This window comes from Nannobrachium achirus (assembly GCF_963921795.1).
Source record: "Nannobrachium achirus genome assembly, chromosome: 9".
Lineage (NCBI taxonomy): Eukaryota > Metazoa > Chordata > Actinopteri > Myctophiformes > Myctophidae > Nannobrachium > Nannobrachium achirus.
In genome coordinates this window covers 14,206,123-14,222,488 of record NC_137818.1, presented here as the reverse complement: position 1 = coordinate 14,222,488, position 16,366 = coordinate 14,206,123, and the positions used below count along the sequence as shown (strand labels likewise).

General features: G+C 43.9%; 1 protein-coding gene across 2 annotated transcripts in view; it reads left to right on the top strand.

The window, feature by feature from the left end:
- Positions 1-16,366, top strand: part of znf512b (zinc finger protein 512B) — a 123,958-nt gene that overhangs the window by 94,112 nt on the left and 13,480 nt on the right. For both annotated transcript variants that reach the window (XM_080734242.1, XM_080734241.1), the window contains 2 exons: positions 14,046-14,144; positions 15,202-15,687. In XM_080734242.1, the coding sequence (XP_080590368.1) occupies positions 14,046-14,144; positions 15,202-15,687 (585 nt within the window). The remainder of the gene's footprint in view (positions 1-14,045; positions 14,145-15,201; positions 15,688-16,366) is intronic.

The following is a 16,366-nucleotide window of genomic DNA, read 5'->3' as shown; positions in this document are numbered from 1 at the left end:
TTTGACATGCCCAGGATCTGTAACTCTGTAAGTGTACAAATGGAATCAAATATGGGTCGATTTGGTTCCTTGGGGGTTGCTTGAAATGGAAAAAAGGTTGAGTATCACAGAACAGCTCATAGTAATTGAGTATAGCTTATATGCCAGCTCCTTCAGTCTAATATCTCCCCCGGCGGCGGAGAGGGAGAGATTCCCCTTTTGTCTGAGCGGAAGATGTTTGGTTTTCCCACTTGGGAGAGCTACGGGTTCAAATCCTGGGTGTTACATTAGTGCCATGACCTGGATCGGGTTTTCTCCCGCAGGGGCGGAGGTCACTAGCGGGTCAATGTAACAGAGTAGCCCTGGCTCTAGCTCATAAGGATATTATGGGTGCGTTCGGAAAATGCGCACTGGGTGTGTGTTCAGTTTAGTGAGTGCAGTGGGCGGTGACGTTGTAGAGTGCACTCAGTGTGGCTTATTTACGAACGACCAGTTAAGGGCCGGGGCAGCTGTGTGCTTTTTCACTCTGAACTCTGAAGCGAAACCTTCTGAAAAGCAGCAGTTGCTAACGTAACGTTGCTATTGAAAGGTGATTTGAATTCATAACATTGACCTACCAGCTGTTAGTTTACACATTGATGCGTGTGTAACAATAAAGCCCAAAGGACCAATCAAGCCGCAAATAGTGCATTTTGTTATCATTCCTACTTCATTGTTCACAGTTGAGTAGCGCTCGAGACACGGCCAACCATTCAAAACACAGCGTTGACTAGGGATGTCAACGATTAATCGATTTTCGATTAATCGATCGATTAATCAATAATCGATTTTAATATTTCATAATCGAAAATCGAAAAATATATTATAATTTTTTTCGTTTTTTTTTTTTAATACTATTTTTTGGCTTAGTTAGTTAGTTTCAACCAAAATATAGGCTAATAATAGTATTAATGATAATAGTAAATGGCCATTGATTTATATTTCACACGAGCACCAACTGTAAACTGTGTAGAGTGAAGGAGCACAGCAGAGTGGCAGCTGCCTGCTACACACTCCCCTCCCCCCCTGTCTCAGACACAGGTGTGATTGATTCAGGCTTGATTGTTTGGTAGCCATCATCGAAGAAAAGGGGAAAACAGCGCCCTCTGTATTGTAAGAGAGATTAGGTGAACAGTACACTGACACACTAATTACCTGAAGAGCCATGTTGTACATATGTAAATGTGCATTGAAATCCAGTAAAAAACAGAAGAAAGAAAAACTTTTTTTTTTTTTAATTAAAAATAATAATTAATAATCGATTATCGATTAATAATCGATTATTGCTATAGAATAATCGATCTTGATAAAGGTCCATTTTTGACATGCACCACTGCCAAACCCCGACTTCTGAGTAGGGTCGGTGAGTGCGCGCACTCAGCACACCCGGGGCGCAGCCCACTGGATTTTCGAATGACACCGCACTGAGTGCACTGAATAGACGAATGACAAGATGGCACACCAGTGCATTGAGTGCACATTTCCGAACGCACCCAATATCTCCCCTGGCCAAGGGGCATTCAATTCAAGTACAATTTTATTATTGCCCCAATATCACAAAACATGTCCCTACAGTATATACAGGAGACAAACATACTGCACAGGACTGTAAATGTGACTGTAATTTCTTAATGATTCTTTTATTTGTGGCTTTTTCAGTTCATTGAATAATCTTGAAGCACATTTTTGTATAACTTTTTTAAAACAATTCACTGACTTATCTGACTACTAACATACATCATAATGTTACTTAGTTGTTTTATGAATCAGCGCTGTTCAGTCAACTCAGTGTTTGTGTGTGCGTTTGCGTGGCGGGGGTCTCCTTTCCATGCGGTTTCACTTATAGGACTTGGTCATACAAACATTTGTCAGTCGGGAGATTTGCACTTTGCTTTAATCCATGAGAGACCACAGTATAAAGCACCTGTACGTTACAGTACACCATATAATAGTACCGCTTCTGTTCTGGACCGTCAGCTGCCGGTGCTTCTCTTCTCTCTCCTCTCAGAAAGCCGATCCCTGGGGCGTTGTGATCTATCACTGACGATGAGTGATATTCCCACCCTTGACTGCTCACGTTACAGCCGTGCAGCTGTCTTAAACTCCCTGACAGCCGAGCGCGGCGCGGCCTCATTAAGATATTATCGTGACACTGTAGCTAACACCGGAGCGCTAACGCCGTTCCCTATGATGTTTTGCTAAATAATTCACCGGGTGTCGCAGCGGCTGTTTTTCATCAGAACGTATAGTCGTCGTGCTGCAATGATTTATTGATGAGCGCGTATGTGTGTTCACTGAAGCTTGTGGCGTTCGTTGGGCGTGTGTATGCGTTAGCACGCCTATCTGCACAACAACATGTCCTTGTACGTATACTACACACGCTATGTGCAGGTGTGTGTGTTCTGCAGTGATTCCAGTGGTGTCAGTTCAGAAAAAGCTAAGGTATGGCAACATGACTGGTGTCTTGCAAGACACCAGTCATGTTGCCATACCTTAGCTTTTTCTGAACAGGCATGATACATTTATTTTAAGTACATTTAATGTTTTACCCTGTTTCTACGGTTTCTTGGGCTGGATATGGCAGCCTGAACAGTTCAAGTGCAGCTAAAATTGGCGTGTTAGTAAATAAAACGTGCGGGGCAGGGTGGCGCAGTGGTTAGCGCTTCGCCTCACAGCTAGAAGGTCCTGGGTTCGATTCCCGCCGGGGGATGCTGTGGGTGCTGGGGGCGTGTTTCTCCCTCCGCGTCATCAGCGCCCACACCTTAGGTGGGGTCGTCGATAGGGCCTTTCTGTGTGGAGTTTGCATGTTCTCCCCGTGTCTCCTAGGGTTGATACCCTCACAAAAACATGCAGTAATCCTGGTCTCAATAATGCCTCCCCCTGGCCAGCCGGGGCGCTTGATGGAGGGGAAAGGAACTGGTTGGAATTACGTGTTCCTTCCACGCGCTACGTCCATCCCGGGGAAAATCCCCCCTGTCAGGTGAAAAGAAACAACTTGGACTACTCATGTATTGAAGGAAGCATGAGGTCAGTCCGTTGTCTCCCCAGGCGTGGCAGAGGGAGAGCAGAGCCCAGGATTACATAGGCAATTGGCACTGGGTGAAAAAATGGGTTGCAAAATTGTGGGATAAAAATTATAAAGAGAAAAAAAAAGTAAATAAAACGTGCCACAATTAACAATAATGCATTGCACCTGTGCAGCTGACCTGCGGAACCTGTGAATATACCATTTTGTCTATATGGGGAGAATACAAGTTGTGGAAAATATAATTATAATACCTTGTTAATAGGGGTGTGTATCCATCCCTTACAAGGCGATTCGATACGTATCCGATACATGGGCTGCGATTCGATTCAAAGACGATACATCTTACATACAGAACGATTCGATACGATTCGATTCGGTGCAATTTCGATACGATTTCGATTTTGTGGAATTTTATGCGATTCGATTGGATTCGATACGATTCGATGCGTTTCGCTGTGATCTGATACATACGTTTAATGAAACATTCATTTTCCATTCAATTAAAAAGCTATAATCTATAAAGTAGCATTGCTGACCTTCAAATAATGGATATCTCATAAAAGACCAAGGAATAACAGAAAATTGTAAAGAAAGATGGATGACAAATCATTTTAGTATCATTTCATTGTTGTGTTCATTCTAAATAGACACAGACATGTAGAATTGTAGATACAAAAAAGAATTGATGTAAACTACAAAGCCTACTGACATCGTTTGAAAATCTGTCTCACACACCCATTTCTAAGAGCTTCACTTTAGCAGTAACAGTTAGTCAGGTGGAGAAATATAAAACAAACACACAAAAGGCCTGGCCCTTCAGGCTTCAGTACAGTGCAATAATTGTACTTTGCAAAGCTGCTATAATAACACTGAAAAACTAAAATACATCAGCATGTGCATGTGCATGTCAAACTGAGGGTCTTTGACATTGTTTTATTTTTATTTTTTAGAACTACTGCAGTAGAGCCATAAGATAACAAGAAGACATGATGTGTGCCAGACTGGACAGGAGACGGGTATGACTGCAGTACGCAGAAACCCAGCTCTATTGGAGGACAGAGCAGGCAGCTTTTTCCTTTTTTTTCTTCTTTCCATTACACTCAATGCACTGACTGTGTTAGCAGCGCTAACTTTTGAACTAATGATTTGTAACATTAAACGCTGAGTAAGTGAGTTCAGAGTTTCAAAGCAGGTTAATTATTTAATGCTAAAATCCGATTAATCCGATTAATAACTTTAGGACCGATACATCGACCGATACGGCCGCGATTTGGAACGATCCAGGTAAACGCGCATCGATGCAGCCGTATCGCTAGTGTTGAAACCGATAATCGATTCATATCGATTTTTTCCGGCACCCTTACTTGTTAAAGTGACCATTTTGTTACATTTTGCATTTGTAGTTATTTTACTGTCATTTAACAACATAATAACATCCTCACCAATGCCACAGATCAGATCAATCCTCACCAATACCACAGATCAGATCAGATCAGATCAGATCAGATCACCAGATAAAACTAGTAAAAGAGCCTGCTGTTATTCAGTCAATAAGATCATTTCAAAGAGATCCACTTTACAACAGTAACAACAGCAGTATAAATTTATAAGTGCAACATTTGAAGTCTGGCACACATCATGTCTTCTTGTTATCTTATGGCTCTACTGCAGTAGTTCTAAAAAATAAAAATAAAACAATGTCAAAGACCCTCAGTTTGACATGCACATGCTGCATGTTTGGTGCATGTGACATGCACCAAATGGGTCCATTTGGTTCCATTTGTACAGTCCCCTGAGTTACACATACCCAAGGGTCCATTTGGTTCCTATCATTTCGCCGAGGACCCCCTAGAACTCCCTCAAGGACCCCTGGGGGTCCCCGGACCCCACTTTGAAAACCAATACTCTATAGTAGCGTAGCCTTTTGCAATAAAAACTGATGCTGTGATTATTACCTTTGCTGTCGACAAGTGCGGGGATAACCTTGCGTCACCAGAGTGCGGGGACTTCTGACGGTTCTACTGGGAAAAGTGTTATGTGTAAAATCCAATCCATTACTGTCGCATTCTTAATCCAAACGTTGCGTTTCTCCACTGGAATAATACATTGAGTTATGGAACTACCACGTTGGTTTGTTTACAAGTCGCTGTTGTCGCGCAGTTGCGAGCGTCAGCAGTGTGCTGCGCCGGAAGTAGCAGATATCCAAGTTTACAACTCATCCACATGCAACACGCTGTGGGCTTGTAGATCTGCGGCTTTTCCCGCAGGACAGGAGACGGGTATGACTGCAGTACGCAGAAACCCAGCTCTATTGGAGGACAGAGCAGGCAGCTTTTTCCTTTTTTTTCTTCTTTCCATTACACTCAATGCACTGACTGTGTTAGCAGCGCTAACTTTTGAACTAATGATTTGTAACATTAAACGCTGAGTAAGTGAGTTCAGAGTTTCAAAGCAGGTTAATTATTTAATGCTAAAATCCGATTAATCCGATTAATAACTTTAGGACCGATACATCGACCGATACGGCCGCGATTTGGAACGATCCAGGTAAACGCGCATCGATGCAGCCGTATCGCTAGTGTTGAAACCGATAATCGATTCATATCGATTTTTTCCGGCACCCTTACTTGTTAAAGTGACCATTTTGTTACATTTTGCATTTGTAGTTATTTTACTGTCATTTAACAACATAATAACCAGCACAGATAGACATTCATGGATTTATATTTAAAAGTAACTTTTATTTTCCCCCCTGGACCCAGGGTATGGCAGCTGCATACCACTTCCGTACCCAATTGACGCCCTGAGTGATTCTCAATTTTTTATTTTTTTTATTTTTCAGGTTTTGATATAATTTTGTCCCCACACCTTGGAGTGTGTTTTGTCACTGTATATATTAGGGTGCAACGATTAATCGAAATCAAATCGATTATTAAATGAGTTGCCAACTAATTCAGTAATTGTAATCGAATCGACAACTTATCGCTGGAATTTTTATTAATACCGTGCAGGAATATATGGTGAAGAACAAAAAATATTACTTGAATATTTATTCAGAGTACTGTTACCCTTTAGCCTGACGAATGTGTAGCTATTCTTTAATCAAATGTATGCATTCAGAAAAGGGTATTTTGTTTATTTGTCTTTTATTAGCAACCTAATCTAAACCTAAATGTAATTTTGAATGAATTATTCATCTTAGAACATGTCTAAAAGAACCTCAAATCTAATTGATAAGGTGATAGCTAAATAAGTGCCATAATCCGATAAATCGACCGATTAATCGATTATGAAAACAATCGTTAGTTGCAGATCTAGTACAGGGGTTTTCAACAGGGGGTCCCAAGAGTTACTACAGGGGGTCCTCTAAATCTTTCTCCTTTTTTATATTAACCACTTGAACCCTAGTGTCCATATTCTGAGAACTTTAGCCAAAAATAGCTCTACAATATATCTACAAGCTCACAACGCCTCGCAGCGCAAGGCGTTGTGAGGTCGTGAGCTTGAGGTCGACTTCAGCAAGGGCATGCGGTCGCAACGGGTTCCCGACGGATGCCAAATCGAACAGGTTCAGATCAGATCTGAGCCAAGTCTCCTGAGGAGGCGTGTCTGAAGCCAGGTCCTAGACGGGAGTCTCCAGACGTAAAATGGATGATGATATATGCACATACTGTATGCTCTCTATCGGGAGGAAACTGTTGTTGTTAAGAACTGTTCATTTGTCAGGATTCAAATTAGAAAGTAGCAAAAGTAGCAGATCTACAAGCTTGTGAATCTGCTACTTTTGATGCTTTTGTGTGTATATTGCAGTGCATTGCTAAGGCCTGAGGGAATTGAACCTGGGACTACTTTTGCCTTCCCGGACGGCCGGCTCTCTGACTATATAGGCAGAAGAGCGTGGCCACAGACCCCCATCTCTGGGCGACCACCAATCTATTCTGTACAATTCACAACTAATTGTTACTTTAACTCTTGAGAGCGTACAAATGGAACTGTAGGAGTCCATTTAGTTCCATTTGTAGACTCTTTACAGACCTGTAAGGGTCTAACCTGGCGAGCCAATCTCATACTGTGCATTCACTCACTCGTTCCTTCCCACAATATGAGTCTGGACTTTGGCCTATAGGCAGCTTGAAAAGTGGGCAAGAGTACTTGCCTTGACAGACAGACTCCTCTAACCAATCAGCGTAGCCAAACATCTGACATCATCCCAGTGCAGCCAGTCGGAAGAACGGCAAAACATCTTTTCGTTCCTTTTTAATTGTTGTAATTTATTGATTCCAACTCAGAAATTACTTCACGTATTGCTTGTTTTATCATTTCAGCGTTAACTGTTACACTTGTTGCATCGAGGGCAGCCATTGTTGTTTTGAAAATGCCACAGCATGTATTCTACGTCACCATCTACACATGGACCAATCCGGGGAAGCTTTTCACTTGTTGTGCGGACAGCAGTTGAAACGCAGTCACTGATTGGCCCCGATCATTTTCTGATTTCTCATACTAGGTGCCTATCGGCCGGAGTCCAGACCTGATACTGGGGAAGGAAGGAATGAGTGAGCGCAGTATCACGGTTGGCTATATTGCCAGGCTAGTAAGGGTCCACTTGATTCCATACCTGTAAGGGGGCCATTTAGTTCCTATACCTACAGTATCAATCATTTAACTGGGGACCCCCTGGAAACCCCTGTCAAGGACCCCTTAGTTGGGGGTCCCCGGAACCCTACCACGTCGCTGAGAGACAGCGCTGCATTGTACTGTACTGTACTGTACAGTACTGTTAGGCACACGATAAGAGTGTTTATGAGTGCCTTATCGCAGTTGATTTAGTAGCAACGTGATCGATGGCGGTGCCATCTGTGGCTGGCAAGCTAAATAGTTTGACACAGTCGTTTGTCTTCCGTCCGAAAAACCTGTTGGTTGTTGCCGTGACCTTGTTGGCTGCCAGCCAATCCCCAGCAGAGGGAGAGCAGAGGGGAGGGGGTAAACAGGGGCGTCACAAGGGGGGGGGGGGGGGGGGGGGGAGTGGGACTGAGTTACTAGGGCCCAAGGTGGAGGGGTCTTAATTATTGTATACTTTAGCTATTGAAAAATAGCAGATATACAAGCTCACAGCGCGGCACTCGGTGCCACGCTGCAAGCTTGTAGATCTGCTATTTTTGAGAAGTCGTGAAAATGTGTGCTAATCTTTGAATATATGTATTTTTTAAGCGAACATGTGTAACTCAAATTTTGCTTTTGAGGGGGGCCCCTGGAACTAAATATTTTGATACGGGGGTCCGTGGCCAAATACATCTAATTTTAGGGGTCCTTCACATGAAAAGGTTTGAGCACCACTGACATAGAAACATAGGTTTTTAAAAAAACCTTTGAATTATTCAAAGACTTGCACAAATATTCACGATTTTCAAAAATAGCAGATATACAAGCTCGCAGCTGTGAGCTTGTATATCTGCTATTTTTTCAATAGCTAAAGCACAAAATAACGCGTAATAATGCGTTCCCAGTCTAAATGGGTTAAACCCCCTCCCTCTATGAAGAACATTCATGGGGGGCCCGCAGTGAATCCTTGTACCCAGGGCCCAGAATGTGGTGCAACGCCCCTGGGGGTAAAAAAGAAAAGAGGAAGGGGCGTGTTTTAAAAAGTGCCAACCGGTCCAAAACGTTAAGATTGGTCGTCTCCCTCCTCCTCAGCCCCTGAACCTGTTGAACTTTCTCCTGTCCGTTTCCAAGACAAACAAAGCTGATGACGATGCCCCCTACTAGAGGTGTAACGATACATTTTAACAACGATACGATACTCATCACGATACATGGTTGACGATGCGATACATGGACGATATTGGTTCATTCATGGCAATACGATACGATATGATTCAATGATTTAAAATCGATATAAAGAAGTAACTATTTAGCAAAGACATTAAATCTGTGTGAAACGTGTCAATAGAGCAGGTTTTTTAAGGTAAAAATCTATTATTATGGACATAAATAATTAAACACTGTGATTCTTTAGCAAATACATGGCATTATATCGTCGTTGTCGGGTGAAAACCTTGTATGTCCAAAACCGTTTGTTTTGCATTTATCATTTAAAAATGTTAAACTAGTGAAAACAGCCAATCTACACCGAGGCGTTGTGTGCTTGTAGATCTGCTGTTTTCACTACTTTTGTGCGACGGACTTGTATGATGAAGCAGGGCTTTACTTTGCGAAAGAACGTACAAATTTGGAAAGGTAATTAGACCCCTCTTTTTTCATTTTCCCTCTTAAAATTGCTAAATACAAGGCACAACAAATACTTCCATACAATCGATTATTTGCATTGCAAAACGATTCAATACCAATTATTTGTAAAACGATACGATGCGATATACAGAGCCAAACGGTACGATATTTGCTTTTGCATATCGATGTAGTGGATCACTGCAAATGAAAAACGATTTTTCGATTCAGTTACTATATCGTTACACCCCTCCCCCCTACACCCCCCCCCCCCCCCTCATGCCGACTCTCTTGCCAGGCTTAAGAAGCCATCGTCGTGGAGACGCCGAGCGTTGGCAACGCGAGCGTCGTTTTGTGAAGCAGGCTGCCTGCCCGGTATTGTTCTCCCCCCGAACAACCACCCAACCATCCGGTGTGGTGATGACGTCACCGTGGTCGCCATGGCATTTAAATCACAGCGTGCAGCGCCCAACAGAAGGGCAGGGTTCACCCCCGCCGAGGCTGACCTTGGTGCTGTTGCCACTGTCCTGCACCCTCCCCCCTCCCCTCTCTCTCTCTCTCTCTCTCTCTCTCTCTCTCTCTCTCTCTCTCTCTCTCTCTCTCTCTCTCTCTCTCGCAGCACCCTCTGCCTCTCCCCCAGAGGTGTCAATTGGGTATGGCAGCTGCCATACCTTGGCTACAGGGGAAAAAAAGATAAAATGTACTTCTTAAAATAAATTCATCATGCCTGTTGCTAAGGTATGGCAACATGACTGGTGCGTGCGTGCAAGACACCAGTTATGTTGCCATACCTTTGCTTTTGCTGAACTGACGCCACTCCCCACCCCCTCACTTTCTCTCTCACTCCTCTTTCACTGTATCTCTTTCTCTCTGTTTTATCCTCTTTTTTTTCTCTTTCTCTCTACCCCTCCCCATCCCTCACTTTCTTTCTTGCTCTGTTTATCTCATTTTCTCTCTCTCTCTCTCTCTGTCTCTCTCTACAATTTACAGTTTAGGCATTTAGCAGACGCTTTTAATCCAAAGCGATTTACAATAAGCATATAATACATCAATATAATAAGCAAGATAATATGTCAGTACATCAACAACAATAATATAGCTGCAAGCAGCGATATTCTCTCTCTTCTACTGTATATCTCTCCTCTCTTTCTCTTTCATTTGTTTATTTTCCTCTCTCCTCTTTCACTATATCACTTTCTCTTTTATTTTATTTTTCTCCCTATCTCCTCCCTCCCTCTCTTGCTTATTCTCTCTCTCTCTCTCTCTCTCTCTCTCTCTCTCTCTCTCTCTCTCTCTCTCTCTCTCTCTCTCTCTCTCTCCCTCTCTCTCTCTCTCTCTCTGTGATGGAGGTCATTAAGTATACATGATGTCTCTATGTGTACTTTCACAGATCCTTCCCCTGCAGAATAGAAGCAGGGCTTTAGCTTTATAGCTGTCTGTACTCTGGCCTGCAGGGCTTAACGCCGTAACACGATTTACACTGGAGCTGAGATGCATCCTGTCGCCATCTCGTGTTCTGCTCCCTCCGTGAGACAGACACATACGGGTATTTTGTAGGAGGTTGTGGCCGAGTCTGCCATTGTCAGGGGTCTTCAACGTTTTCAGGCCAAGGACCCCTTGAGAGAGAGATGAAGCAGGGACCCCCACAACCTTTCCATAGATTCCATATAGTTACATTGTTTGACAGCACAATCATCAGTGTATTTTGGATTCATGTCAATTTGCGTTTTCCGATATTTAACCACTTGAACCATCAATACTTAATAAACTTGACCTTTCAATCTGTACTTAGTCTGCTCTTTTTCCCCTCTACACTAAACCTCTTTGCCGAAAAATAGCCGATCTACAAGCTCACAACGCAATCATAGGTTTCTATCACACTCTGAGGACCCACTATGGGTCCCGGACCCCCCGTTGAAGACCCTTGTCTTAGAAGTGCAAACTGTTTACACTTTAGGCATCAAGCAGGTGTTCTTAATCCAGGGAGACTTACTGTAAGCTAGGCAAACATGAGGTAATACATAAACATCATAGAGACAGTAGGATCACAGGTACACCAAGAACCTAGCATCAGTTTAATTAAACAGTATAATTATTAACTATATGGAAACCGGCACATCTTGTCCACGTATCTCTGTCTGTCTGTCTGTCTGTCTGTCTGTCTGTCTGTCTGTCTGTCTGTCTGTCTGTCTGTCTGTCTGTCTGTCTGACTGTCTGTCTGTCTGTCTGTCTGTCTGTCTGTCTGTCTGTCTGTCTGTATGTCACACCTGACACTGTGGTTCCCCTGACATCACTGTAACATCACAGGTGACATCACAGTCAGATACTCAGAGCAGGGATCTCCATATATGGGCATAAATAGGTGACGTCACAGTGGTGTGGCTGCTGGTTCAGACTTCATATGGGAATGCCCATATATGGAGGAAGACAGCCCATATCTGTGTGGCTGGTTCAGACAGGGATCTCCATGTATGGGCATGAAAGGGATTGTACAGTATGTATGATGTCAGATGTGATAGACATCACAGGACTTTCACATAACGAATAACTGAGTAAGCATGTTTGGGCTCTCACAGCATATCTCCATATACAGTACATGGATCTCCATATACTGTACATCACTGGACAGACAGCCAAGACATGGCGCGGTCGCATGTCGCCCCGAGGAGTCTTACTAGTATACGTAGATATATACAGTATATGTACTGTATATATAGTAGGTTTCATTTAGTATGAAAACCTGCAGATCATGTCCGTCTGTGCGTCACGCCTCATGTCACGCTCCATATATGGCCAAGACATCTCCATATATGGAGCTGATATCATTAATCTGTACATTCAAACTATACACTACACACATCGTATATAGGATGCCAGGTCAACAAATGAACCTATCATATAATATGTCTACATAACATGCTCTAAATTGTGTAATGTATTTAAATGACATTTTAACCTTTGTATAAGCCTGCAAGCCTGCAAACAACACGGGTATCAGCAGGAGTCATGTCCCCCGCCCGCGTCCATTCCGAGACGCCGGATGACCCGGTGAGATCTGCCGGGGGCATAGAATGTCCGCGTTAGGTTAGACTAATTGGACCCTAACGGGTCCATTTGGTTCCTTTTGTACACTGTCAGAGTTAAGGGAAGAGACCTTGAAATGTAAAAGTTTGAGAACCACTGCTGTAGGGCATGACGTCACTAGTGGCTAAACAAAATGATACGAGTCCACCAGCGGCCGTGTGTCTCAACTCTCCTCTGACACGGTGACGCAAGATGAGGACATTGGTGAGGCAGCCAAAAAGAGTTGTTGTTTTTAGTGACATTCCGCCGTTTGGAGACCGTGGCTCTCCCTCCTCTTCCTCCCTGGCAGACCAACCATCTGTTGTCCAGGTCCTCTTATGGTTGCCTGGGGGGGTTAACTCATTTAGAACGGGTACACATTATTGTGTATCATTATTTTATGCTTTAACTGTTGAAAAATAGCAGATATACAAGCTCACAGCGCGGCACCAAAAATCATGAAAATTTGAATTTTGACCCGATTCTACAAGTGTCTTTTGAATCCTTCTAAGGTTTTTTGAAAACCCTCTGTTTCTATGTCAGCAATCTGGCGAGCCATCGTCAAAGAAAAGGTCCTTTTCACTTAAATGGAGCTCAGTTAGCTCAGTTCTCGAGAGACTACTATGTCAGTGGTGCTCAAACCTTTTCATGTCAAGGACCCCCAAAATGATATTTATTTGGCCACGGACCTCCATCTCAAAATATTTAGTTCCATGGACCACCCAGAAGCAAAATTTGAGTTACAAACGTTCGCTTTGAAAATACATATATTCAAAGATTTGCACACATTTTCACGACTCTTTCAAAAATAGCAGATCTACAAGCTCGCAGCTTGTATATCTGCTATTTTTCACTGGTTAAAGCATTCAATAATTCTAGGCCTAAATGGGTTTTAATTTGGCACCGACCGGCTCGACACCCTGGCGGCGGCGACGGTCGGCACGAGGCGACGACAACAACACCCCAAACCACCACCGCCGCGGCTTTGACATGTTGTCGTAAACCATGCCTCCTCGACTAACACCCCCCCACCCGTCCCTCCGTCCCCCCGCACGCCGTGAAAACCATTTAATGATCCCTGGCTCAGTGTGAGACAGTGCCCCGAGAGATGGAAAAACACATTTCGTAGCTGGCTTTTTATTTTATTTTTGGCAGTGGCGGAAAAAGTACTCAGATGTTTTACTAGAGTAAAAGTATCAATTCTGCAATGTAGAAGGACTCCGTTACAAGTAAATGTCCAGAATTCAAAATGTACTTGAGTAAAAGTATGAAAGTATTGGCATCAAAATGTACTTAAAGTTTTACCAAAAGTAAAAGTACAAAATGTTTGAAAATAGCAGATCTACAAGCTCACAACTGCTATTTTCAAATAGCCAATTAAGGCATAAAATAGGGCTGAAGTGGTTTATGTATGTTTTATGACAATATCATTGATCATCATCTCCAAAGTAACTAGTAAATACATTTTCAAATAAACCTAGTGGAGTAAAAGTACAATATTTGGACCCGAGATGTAGTGGAGTATTCGAAATTGGAAACACTCAAGTAAAGTACAAATGCCTCCAAATTGTACTTAAGTACTTAGCTACTTTACACCACTGGGTCAGAATTAGTGGGGGTTTGTGTGTGTGTGTGCGTGTGACTTTTATGTGTGTGTGTTTATCTGTTTATCCGTCCCCCCCTCCTCTCTCTCTCTCTCTCTCTCTCTCAGCCCTCGGGGAGCGACGGCCAGACGGGGGACGAGCAGGAGGAGAGAGAGAGGCTTCGCCGCGTGCTCAAACAGATGGGACGAATCAAGTGTCCTAGCGAGGTATGCTGTGCTGCTCTCTCTCTGTCTCTCTCTCTCTCTCTCTCTCTCTCTCTCTCTCTCTCTAATCCTTGTTCTCTCTCTCTTTCCTCTTTCCATCTCCCCTGCCTTTCCGTTCAAACGCGTTCTCCGGTTTAGTTTTTAATGTCTTTTTTTGTATCCTCCCTCGGCAGGTTCGAGTTTTTTTCTATTTATTTCCCACTGTCTTTCTTCTCCCTCCCTCCCTCTCTATCTCTCTCTCTCCCTCCCTCTCTATCTCTCCCTCCCTCCCTCTCTCCCTCCCTCCCTCTCTCCCCTCACCCTTTTCGCTCTTGTTCTTGTCACGTTGCCTAAATCCACATCAACACCCAGCGTTCCCATTACTCACGCCACAGCGTTAAGGGAGGCCTTTTTTTCCCTTCTTGACATTCCTGCATCCTGAAAAACAAAAACTACATTTACCTCCCCCTTCTCTCATGTCTAAAAAAGAAAATAAAAATTGGTCACAGTAAAGTTAGTAGGTAAATACTGATGTTTCCTTTTGAGATTGGCACATTTCACCCAGGTTTTTTCATCTCACTCATGTCACTTTGTCTGCTGACCTCACTCAGCAATGAAATAAACAGAAAATAAACAAAAAATAAAATAAAACCGTTCACAAGAGGCAAGCAGTGATCACCCCATGATGTGCACTGCAATGTAGTTTCAAATGCACTACATTACAGGCGTTTTTTTGAGAGTGAAAAAATAAGAAGACCCGTGTGACATGTGTGATCTGGGCACAGCTTGCCCCAGGAAATGTGCCAATCTCAACAGGAAACAACAGCACATCAATACATTTCACAAAAACAAATGGCCAAAGCAAAAACAACGCTTGTGTTCCATTTAAATTCCACTTCTCCCCTATGACTGTTTCGTTTGCATTTATTAATTCTGTCTCGTTTCTCTCTCTCTCCATTCCCCATACCTCACCACACTCACACGCACACACACACACACACACACACACACACACACACACACACACACACACACACACACACACACACACACACACACACACACACGTGCACGTGCACAGGGCTGCTCAGCCCAGTTCACCAGTCTGATGGGCTACCAGTACCACCAGAAGCGCTGCGGCAGGGAGCTCTCGGAGGACGACAAGCCCGTCTTCCTGTGCCAACACTGTGGGAAGACGTACCGCTCCAAGGCGGGCAAGGACTACCACGTACGCACCGAGCACCCTCCCACCACGCCCAATGCCAAGGACTCCTACCACGCACGCACTGAGCACCCCGCTGCGCCCAACGCAAAGGACTACCACGCACGCACTGAGCACCCCGCTGCCACGCCCAACGCCAAGGACTACCACGCACGCACCACTGAACATCCGTCGCCCAATGCCAAGGAGTACCACGCACGCACCACCGACCATCCGGTGCCCAACGCCAAGGACTACCACGCACGCACCGAACACCATCCTGTCCCCAACGCCTTCGCCAACAGCAAGGACGCGACTGCCGCCACCACCACCACCGACACAAACAACAACACAGGCAAAGAAAGGGTGAGACCTCACAGAATGATACTGCCGTTTGAATTCCAATCTGGCTTCAGAACATCCCACTCCACTGACACCTGCCTGCTGCGTTAGACCGACTACATCAAAGTAGTGAAGTAGACTCGGGCAAATTCTGTGCGGCACGGTCATGCTGGACCTCCAAAAGGCGTTTGACACTGTAAATCATTCAATTCTACTCTGAGGGCGATGAACAAGTGGTTGATGTCAATGGTACCCTGTCCTCGTCCCTCCCAGTGAACTGTGGGGTTCCCCAAGGCAGCATAGTAGGGCCGTTACTGTTCCTCCTATACATTAATGACATGAGGGCCCTTGGTTAAAAAGAAAATAGTCCATATTTAAGCTGAGCTTTCAGACCAGTTGTTTTCGGTGAATAGACTCCTTCCCTTTCCCTTCTTGCTCTCAAACAATGGAACAAATTCCCCATTGCAGTTAGAACTGCAGACTCACCCCCAATTTTTCACCTGTAATCTTAAGACTACCTCTTCAGACTCCACCCTAGCCCGTAGCCCTTGCCCTCCTAGCCTCCATGACCTTCCAGGGTTACATTTTAGCAAAGGCTAAAATGTAATTCAGACAGCATGTTTATGTGGACAGATTCCAGGTCATTGTTGACCTGGCCTCCTATAGTTGCATAGTTTCAATTTACATATTATACATTTTTGGG